The sequence below is a fragment of the Monopterus albus genome, unplaced genomic scaffold, assembly GCF_001952655.1.
Source record: "Monopterus albus unplaced genomic scaffold, M_albus_1.0 scaffold250.1, whole genome shotgun sequence".
In the NCBI taxonomy this organism is placed as follows: Eukaryota; Metazoa; Chordata; class Actinopteri; order Synbranchiformes; family Synbranchidae; genus Monopterus; species Monopterus albus.
The window spans coordinates 812,653-822,962 of NW_018128130.1; the positions used below are offsets into that span (position 1 = coordinate 812,653).

The 10,310-nt window shown below is 40.7% G+C and overlaps 1 protein-coding gene across 1 annotated transcript in view; it reads right to left on the bottom strand.

Annotated features, from left to right (window-relative positions):
- eps15l1a (epidermal growth factor receptor pathway substrate 15-like 1a) overlaps nucleotides 1-10,310 on the bottom strand; it is a 64,273-nt gene that overhangs the window by 26,916 nt on the left and 27,047 nt on the right. Inside the window, exons 15-19 of the mRNA XM_020620895.1 lie at nucleotides 10,034-10,195; nucleotides 9,452-9,649; nucleotides 7,485-7,649; nucleotides 2,156-2,261; nucleotides 1,752-1,802 (exon numbers count right to left, since the gene is read on the bottom strand). Coding sequence (XP_020476551.1) covers nucleotides 1,752-1,802; nucleotides 2,156-2,261; nucleotides 7,485-7,649; nucleotides 9,452-9,649; nucleotides 10,034-10,195 — 682 coding nt within the window. The remainder of the gene's footprint in view (nucleotides 1-1,751; nucleotides 1,803-2,155; nucleotides 2,262-7,484; nucleotides 7,650-9,451; nucleotides 9,650-10,033; nucleotides 10,196-10,310) is intronic.

Consider the following 10,310-nt stretch of genomic DNA (forward strand, 5'->3'; position numbering starts at 1 on the left):
TGATTGCTTCTGTGGACAGGTCTCTTTTATACAGGTAACGAGCTGAGAGGGCTCCCAATGTCAGCTCATTACCTGTATAAAATACACCTGGGAGCCAGAGATCTTGCTGACTGATAGGGGATCAAATACTTATTTCATTCATGAAAATGCAAATTAATGTATAACTTTTTTTGTAATGCATTTTTCTGGATTTTTTTTGTTATTGTTGTGTCTCTCACTGTTCACAATAAACCTACCATTGAAATTGTAGACTGATCATTTCTTTGTTAGTGGGCAAACTTACAAAATCAGCTGGGGTTCAAATCATTTTTTTTCCCTGACTGTATTTGTTTTCAAAATTTGACATATGCTTGCAGCCAGTAAAGTTTTGCAAACTGCAATACTGTATGTTTTTCTTTCATGCATTTTGTGTAAATATTGAAATCAGATGGTGCATTCAGAAACATCCCCTCTTTGTCTTACCACCATACAATGCCTGCAATTCCTTTTGCCCAGACTCACCTGAAAAAAATTGCACTGTTTTTTGATGTGTCAGGTTTGGGGACACTTACATCATTTGTGAAAAACTGACTACAGCGTTTTTTTAATTAGTGGTGCTTTTCTGTATATTTGGCATGTACACCCTATAAATGTAGCTAATATATCAAGTTGTTTCTTTATTTAGGCTATACAAAAACTCCTATTCTCAAACCACTGTTTATCAAAATGACAGTCCCCCATCCGTTGCCGGGGTTAGGGTTACAGTAACGTGCTGTTCTACAGCACGTTACTGTAAGTTTCTTGGCATCGAGCGTCAGCAGGTCCTGGTGTTATATGCTGTTAATGATGCTGCAGACTCTGGGTAGAGTGGCCAAATAAAAAGAGAGAGTACAGTAAGTGTGGTAAATAAATCTGATATGTCCTAGATGGGGTTCTGCTCCTTCCTGTCCATCACAGCTGCTTCTTTAATTGAAGATGTCCTGATCCAATTCTAAGTATTGGTGCCAATCTGGGCATATGTCACAGGATCTGTTATTGGCTAGAATAAAGACGATCCTTATTCCCGGCCCTGTATTTGAGCGGATTCAGTTGCATTTCTGAGACATGCAACTGAAACATGCCTGTGTGTCGGCTGGCGTATCACTCCTGCTTTACAGCAGGTAGCTGCCACTTCAAGCTTAATTTTTAGCTTCAAGTGTATTAAAGCGTAAAATTCTCCACACAATCCACCTAAACAACACAAGCTCACTAGTTCCAACCAGAACTCCACCAATCCAGAGAAATACATCACACAATAACAGTTCAAACACCTGACCCATCATCAATCCTACTGAACACGGCAGTTCTTTTTAAAGTGTGTGTAGTTTCTATTTGCTGTGTGTTACTGTGGGTCAGTTAAACTGTTCACAGACATTAAAGTGGGTCCACTAATTTCCTCATTGTCTACTGTCTGTCACAGTTTTGGATCATAGCATCAACATTCACAGACTGCACCAGTGAGGCTTTTACTTCTGTATAGAGTCAAATGTACTAAACCCTGTTCAAAACAGTGGTTTTAGGAGAACAGTAGTCAACACTAACTGTCCTGTTGATATGTGACAGTATTATCTCAACTTAAGGTTCACTTACTGGCTTTACTCTGCCCCAGCAAGTGGGTAAACTGGTAATAAGGACTATAGTGAAATGATCTGATTTGGCTCTGAATTTTGATATATTAAATGTGACAAAGTCTTAAGGCAATAAAACCGAGTTCCTATTCCCAAAGTAAATACCTGTGGATGCTGATGGCTGCTTTGCAAAAGGGTCATTTTGGAAGGGATCACCTAAAAGAGAGGAACCAAGCAGAGAAGGAAGAGCAAGAGGAAAACGAAAGAGGACGAGAGGAGGAAGACACAGAAGAAAGTCAGAGAGCAACTCAAGCTGAAAACGATACAAGCTGTCTGGAAGAAAAAAAACTAAAGATAAACAGAGCAGTAAAACAGTGAACAAGGAGAGGCTAGGAGAGGTGAGATGATGAGATATACCATGAAAAAATGACAGGATGAGAAAGAAGGAGAAGCTTATTAAATAGATGACAGAAGAAAGTCATGGGAGAGAAAAATAAATATCCTGGGGAGAAGAGACAGAGGAACACTGATGAACAGAAGGGACAGTAAAAGTAAAGGGGGATGATAACCTTTGAATGGGTCTGTTTTGAAGGGGTCTTCAGAGTGGAAGGGGTCAGTGTGAAGCTCCTGAGGCTGGCTGTTGAACACCGATGGCTTCACTTTGAATGGATCCTCCTGTCGCAAGGAGAAAGACAAGGAAAAGAATCAGAGTAAGATGTTTGTATTTAGAGGTTTTCCAAGTGGTCGGCCACATTGTCTTAGCATACACACATATACAAGCACAAACATAAACAAAACATTACCTTACTTAACATCAGATAACGGTGTATTACAGCCTGGCTTGTATAGGTCTGCCGTATTAGACCGCGCTGGGTAAACAGGTGTATGAAGGGAATAATCTGCCAAATAGTGTCTATAATTAAAAACTGGTTCTTAAATTATTAACACAACATCCAAACCACAGTATCATGGTGTTGTGGTTTGTGTTCTAAATGACAATAAATGATCTGTCAATCACTATTTTAGCAACTGCATTCCTTTTTCTTTTGATAAAACATTTGACAGCATTTACCTCAGTATTCTAATGAGACATCAGCCATATCAACATCTGAACAGCTGGCAGCTCCCACCCTTCTTTTTCTCTACCAGTTGCAGTAGTATGTGTATATTTTGTGCCTTTTGTGCTTTTTATTTTCCCACTAAGTTATAATCCAAGTAATATTTATTTTTCTTCCTAATGCAGAGTTTAACTAATAATTATTAGCAGCATATGAGGTGCCCTCACTCTCAGTCTGACCTTTGAATTGAGAGGCCAGTACTGCGTAATCGGGGCCTGTACTTATTAAGCATCTCACAGAAGGAAATTACTCCTAACTGACCAAAAATTCTCAGAATGATGCAGTTTTGGTCCTATGTTTAGGAGCAGAAGCAAGAATGTTTATCAACCTTTCCAACTTAGGAAATCACTGCTATCTCCAATAAAATGTAAGAGAGTTCCAGAGGTATCCCTACTGTTTAGGAGTTGCCAGGAGGGAGTGTTCAGGCAGGAACAAACACACCAACTCAGCGGACGTTTTACTTGACACCGAGCTCATTAAAAGATACCGTTTGGCCAAAAACTGAGTAGTTCTTGTGACTGATCTTTTGCAGGGTCCATATTTATCAAAAGTCTCAGAGTGGGAAATCACTCCTAACTGGCCAAAAATTCTCAGACTGATGCAGTTTTGGTCCTACTTTGAGGAGTAGAAGAGCAACTTATCAACATTCCTAACTGTGGAAATCATACAGACTCTGCAGGAGCCGAGGTTTTACTTACACTTAATGGCACCAAGCTCATTAAAAGACAATTTCACCAAAAATGGACTAGTTTTTATGACAGATCTTGTGCAGGATGCAGCTGCTCCAGCAACAAGAACAACACATGTTGTCTCCACTGAAACTACAGTCATTGCAACATAAAACTTTCTATTTACAAAGCAGGTGCAGCCAACAGTGATATTGTGAATCTGTCAAAGCCGACGGTTTTGGCAGTAACAATTAAACTTTGATGGCTTGTACCGCTCCACTGATGATACACCAATTCGTTCATTTCCATACCACTCACTGTTACACAAGCTGCTGGTTTCTTTGGACATGTTGGAGTCATCAGTGGTACACACTATTTATCTATCTACTACTTGCCCTTTGATTATCTTGCAGTGGTTAATAACACATTTCCTGTAACCCTGCACACTCTGCAATTCTCACGGTCTATCACTTTCCTAAGAAAACCCAGGGTTATTTTTAGGAAGAATTAGGCAAGCTGCTGTCTAAAATCACAATTGATTATGGCAGGGGATTTTTACATATATGTTGGCAGCTTCAGAACGTAAACAGTTTATAGAGCTGCTGCTTCTTGTGATTGTGATGAACAACTTGTTTCTTCTTAAACTGGGTTATACATTAAGAATTATCGCTTACCAAAGGTTCTGATGCTGATGCAACAGCACTAGATGATTTTGCAATCTCTGATCATTTTTGTATCCTCTTTAAACTGTGCTGTTATTATGAACAAGCCGAAATTATCGAAATGGTTCAGAAGTGTCACATTAATGAAAACATGTTTATCCAAAAGTACTGTATTTGACCTCTATCTGCCTGTGATGACATGGTGAGCATATTTTCTATCTGCTATCTGAAATTATTGACCAGGTGGCACCAGTGGACACAAACAGATACTTGGGCCTTGTAAATCTCCCTGGAGAGATTTTGAGAAGGTGAGAATGCAGAAGAGAGTCTGTCGGAGAGCTGAGCTCAAGTGGCAGAAAACCAATCTGGATGTTGATCTTGATAGCTATAAAAATGCAATCTACTCTTATACCACAGAAATTAAATGTTACAGACAGGCTTACATTTCATGGTTAATTGTCAAATAAAATAAAATAAAAATTAGGCCTAAATTATTAATGGTCTACTTAAAGGATAAAATGTTAAATGAGAGTATGTGAAGAAAATAAATAAAGCAAAATGTTAAATGAGAATGAGTTTGTCCCGAATTTTTGCATGAAGACACAGCACAAGCCATTCATAAAAGCCTATCCTAAAACCAGTGTGTGAATTACACTGTGCATTTGGTGGGGGGTGTCTCCTTTTGACTGGGGTGCTGCTGTGTTGAGGACTTGTGCTCCACCTAGTACCAAACGTCTACACATAATAGTTACACATCATTGCACAAAATAACACAGGAAAGCAGGTCAAGGGCCGTGATAAATAAACAGCCCACAGAGGTACTGAGTAATCATGAAAAAGCCATTAGTGTCAGCAGGTGAGGTCAGAACAGCCTCTGCGCTGCTGTCACTTGCTGTTCAATTACAATATCCTCGAAAGTCTCACAAAAACATACATTTGCTACTACCACGGGGATATACTGCATGTTGTTATTGTTAAATTTTATGACAGTTTGATCCTGACAAGCTGCAGGTGAAGATGGTGGCCAATGCAGTTAACAGCCTGTGCACTCCCGCACTGCAATCTGTTTCTAGTGGATGATTACCTTTGGTACAACATCATAAATGCAGTGATTACAATTTATTTTTATTGTAGCATTTTAAAAAACACCCCAACACTTGAACCTGGTCTTTCAGCCCACATTACTTATCTAGAAATCTGGACGAGTTTGTTTTACAACCTAAATTATGACAACCCAGAGTTGAGTCCAGGAGGCAGGGTCGCAGTCTTACACGCCTCTCTGCTGTCTCCTTGCAGCTGCTACCCACCCAACGCTCCCAGTACCCCATAGAGACTGTGTCTGCCCCCCGCCCACCTAAATTATATAAATCAAGAATCAACTCCAGAGGAGTTATTCATAAGAACCTAATTAAAATTAAGATGACTCCTCTTATAGTAGAAAGTAATAGGACAATCAAATGTGGACTATTAAATATCAGATCTCTCACATCTAAATCTCTGTTAGTGAATGATTTGATAAGTGAACATCACATTGACTGATTGTGTCTTACTGAAACATGGTTACAGCAGGAAGAATATGTCAGTCTAAATGAAGCCACTCCACCTAGTTACAGTAACTGTCACATCCCTCGAAACACAGGCCGAGGTGGTGGCGTGGCAGCGATCTTTGACTCAAGCCTATTAATCAACCCTAGACCTAAACATAGTTATAACTCATTTGAAAATCTCACCCTGAGTCTCTCACACCCAAACTGGAAAACTCAAAAGCCTGTTCTATTTGTTATTGTATACCGTCCACCTGCTCCTTATTCAGAGTTTTTAAGTGAATTCTCAGACTTTCTGTCTGATTTAGTACTTAGTACAGATAAAATAATCATAGTAGGCGACTTTAATATTCATGTAGATGCCGACAATGACAGCCTCAACAATGCATTCTGTTCATTATTAGACTCAGTTGGCTTCTCTCAAACTAAATAAACCCACTCACTGTTCCCACCAAGAGCCGGGGTCTGTCGGAGGTTTCTTCCGTTAAAGGGAGTTTTTCCTCCCCACTGTCGCCAAGTGCTTGCTCAAGGGGGATTTGTTGGGTTTTCCCTATGTAATAATAGGGTAAACAGTAAGGTCTAGACCTTACTTTGTAAAGTGTCCTGAGATGACTTTTGTTGTGATTTGGCGCTATACAAATAAAACTGATTTGATTTGTTTTTACCACCATTAAAAGTACACCAATCAGGCATAACATTGTGGCCACTGACAGTTGAAGTGACTTACATTGATTCTCTCATTACAGTGGCACCTGTCAGCGTGTGGGTGTATTAGGCAGCAAGTGAACATTCAGTCCTCAAAGTCAATGTGTTGGAAGCAGGAAAAACAGGCCAGTGCAAAAGGGTCAAACTGTGATGGCTGATGACTGGGTCAGAGCGACTGCAGGTCTGGTTGGGTGTTCTTGGTCTGCAGTGGTTACCACCTACCATCAGTGTCTAAGGAAGGACAAACAGTGACCTGGAGACAGGGTCATGGACGCCCACAGCTAACTGATGATGAGGTTGATCTGCTGTACATTCAAATTCCATAGAAATTCCAAACATTCAAATTCCATTTGCACTTTTCAGAGGTGGAGTCAAATTGCTTGTATTTTAACATACTTGTCAATAAAGGTTATGACTGATTGACTGATCAATTGATTGAGTTTGAACATTTGTTAAAATGGTTGAAAATGGAAATACTGTACATTGGTCTCTATGAAGAGAAACATCCAGGAGCTGTAGTGGTGATATCACACCTAGGGTGGGGGCTGTTGAATTTGTCTAAATAAATCCCGTCTAACTCATCCTCACCACCACAATTTTCACTCCTTTAAATATGTTTTACACTAAATGGTTGACACATTTGTGCTTTTCATGACAGTAGAACTATGGAAGCAAATGGATTCACAGAAGATGCACAGTGAGCTGCAGAGTGCCAGCCAACTGCTGCATTGACCCCTGTGTACACAGTATTAGGTTGGCTATAATGTTATGGCTGATACCATGTTTCAGTTTTCTTGTTGACAGTGGGCAGACAACTAACTTGGGGTTACTTTAAAACTAAAGTGGGATGATATTTAGGCAGGTTCTGAAGCTAAGGAGCTTTTTTCTATTATTTCTAAACAAATTTATGGAGTTTTAATTTGTAACAGACACTGAAGTTACTACACACTGAATATATAGACATGTCTGTCACCTGCATCTGTTCAAAACTGACAGAGTTAGGATTCTGAGGAGTGCACCTATTTTTCATTTCTGGAAGCTCAACCGTTTGTTTTGTTTATCTACTTTAAAATAAAAGCATTCTAGCCTGCTGAAAACCTATAAAATAAGAGGCCCGTTCATTCAGAATTCAAATGTAATTGGATATACTGGGAAGTAAAAGCAGAGTTCTAGTAGAGATCCTGACCTGTGTCGCTCTCACCATGGCTGGGAAGCCCCCGTTCTCTCTGTCACTGAAACCTTCACTCATGTCAGCCAGGTTGGTCATACTGCCTCCATGGGTTCCATTCAAGGTGTTGTTGTACTGCTCAATGCTTTTAGACACTTCCTGTTGGCTGTCCTGAATCTGCGACAATTTGCTGCGAGCCTGCAGGATATACACACACAGACAGTTCAGTAACAGCGGGACTAGTGGACAATATGCTGCACGGTGTTCACACTTTTCAAAGCTCCTCGTGGACATCTTTGATATGGGCGGTTTACCGCTGAAGACCTGGCTGAGTTAAATGCACATAAACGTGCACTCACTAAACTGACGTGCCATCTGATAACAGCAGTGACACTTCATTCACATCTCAGGTGTAATGAAGGGTCCAGCAGCAGTATTTCCAGGAACAACTACACTCACCTGAACTCCAGCTGGTCAAGATGTCTACTCATAACATATTTAAGAGTCAAGCAGTGGTACCAGGCCATGCAGATTCATTGCTTTTAATTTGCCCAGGCTTTGAGATACCTGTCAGATTTCTTCCTCTACCTTTACAAAATGGACCTGAGAGGAATTTTGTTTGTGGTGCACAGAAACTTTAAAAATTACGCAATTTTATCCTCAAAAAAAAAACAAAAAAACGCAAATGTGTGCACAAATAATAATACATTTAAAAAGACACTTCCTTACACATGGGCATACCTGTATACGTGTGCGTGTGTGTGTGTGTGAATAATAACTATTTCAGTACTTAATATAATCTGTCCAAACCACATCAATTCTCTGTAGGAATTTACCAGACAAAAACTTCTCTTTTAGTCACTTAATAATCAGCCCAACCTCGCAGACCTCTGCATGAACAAATACCATTAGAAGCAAGGGACAAAGGATGTTTTGTTGGTCATTTGGCTGAACCAGTTTTTAAATTGCCTCTAAATAACAGTTTCTGCTTTAAGCTTTAATATTTCTAACTGAAGCATTTGAAATATTAAATCACATTTAATAGATATGCAAAAAGCCAAATGACACCTCTGAGGCCTAGTGAGTATTTGATACTGAGCAGACCGAATCTGGGTAACTCTTCAGGGCATTTTCTCCTGGCATTTAATGTAGGATAGGCCGTGGATTCAGACCTATGTTGTTTTTTGTATATAACATGCACTGCTGGAACATCTGGGTGGCAGATCTTATGTGGGGTTTTATGGTTAATATAAAGGTCTTGGGTCCAGGTTGACTATGTCATGAAAATCAACATGACCATTCCTGGACACTTGATATTATTACAAGTGAGCACGAGCAAATGATCATCTGCTGAGACTGATTAACTCTCCATGTGACCTCCTGACTGGAGGAGGGAGCAGTGGCAGAGTACAAGCTTCAGTCATATGGTCATTACTTTCAGGAGAGTTTAGGTTTACTCCTATATGGGCTCAACATAATGGATGTCATGGAGAGAGAATAATAATAATATGAATCATTTTTATTGGGCAAGTATATTACATACACACAATAATATATTTCTGATACAGAACCGAGGGCAACCATCTGCCACGCCAACTCCCACACACACACACACACAGACACACACACACATTTGTACAGCCATGTGAGGACACTCACTGAGATAAAACATTTCCTAGCCCCTTACCATACCATTAACCAGCACAACCAAATGCCTAACCACAACTGTTACCCAAACCCTAACCTAAAGCTGATTCCAACCTTACACTAAAACCAAGTCTTAACCCTCAAACTGCACCTCTGAATGTGTGAAGACAGGTCAAAATGTCCTCACACTGTTGGCCATAGAAGAACCCACACATGCATCTCCACACACAGTGCTCACTGTTGTGGTACAGCTCCTCTAGTACTGACTTCAGTGACAATTAAGCAGTACATTACACAGTGCAATGGTGCCCCCTGCTGACAGTTTTCAGACACAGACAGACCTTGTGCCCTACCTGGTTTATCTCATCCTGCGTGGCCTTCAGAGACTTGATGATGGTCTCCAATTGGATCTTCCCAGCAGCCAGGCTCTGCTCCAGCTGGTTCTCCTCTTGCTGCAGCCGGCCCAGGTCGGCCTTAGCCCGATTCAGCTCTTCCTCCTGGCTCTGCAAGTCTGACTCCTGGGAGTGGATCTGACTCTGGAGGGTCGAGATCTGAGGGTCAGACAAGAATTAAGTAATGAGTAATGATGGGGTCTGAATTAAACACCGGTCAAGTGACAACGACCCATACCGGCACTAGTCGGTAAATTACTGAAACCATACTGTACTGTATGTTGCCAAATTAAAGAGCAACTTTGCTTTCATCCATTCAGCACCATCTCAGCTGCCTCTTGGTAATTCTGGCATTTAGCTGGACAGTTAACTCCAATTCCAAAATCAACATTAGGAGTAAGGCATTACAAGTTGGATAAAAGACGTCTCATTATTTATGATTCTGTAGCCACTGCGGTGATGCTACTGCCATGCATCACAGAAGTGGAAACCTCCTTGATGCTAGTTTCCCCCCCATCCCTCAGTTCCTCCTCTCTTCCTCACCATCTGAGACTCTTCCTGGCATTTCATCCGGACTTCATTCAGCATGTCTTCTAATTTATGCTTTTGCTGGTCCATCTCCTCCAAGCGATCCTGGGCGTCTTGTTTCTGAGCCTCCAGCTCTTGCAAGCTGGCTGTCTCTCTGTCCAGGTCATTCTGCATCTCCTGATGGAAAATGAATTAAAGCAACCCATGAGCAACAGTCAAGTATCATCTACTACATAAAGTGGTCAGATAAAATCACACTGTTTTGTGCACTACATGCACACTTCACTTGCTG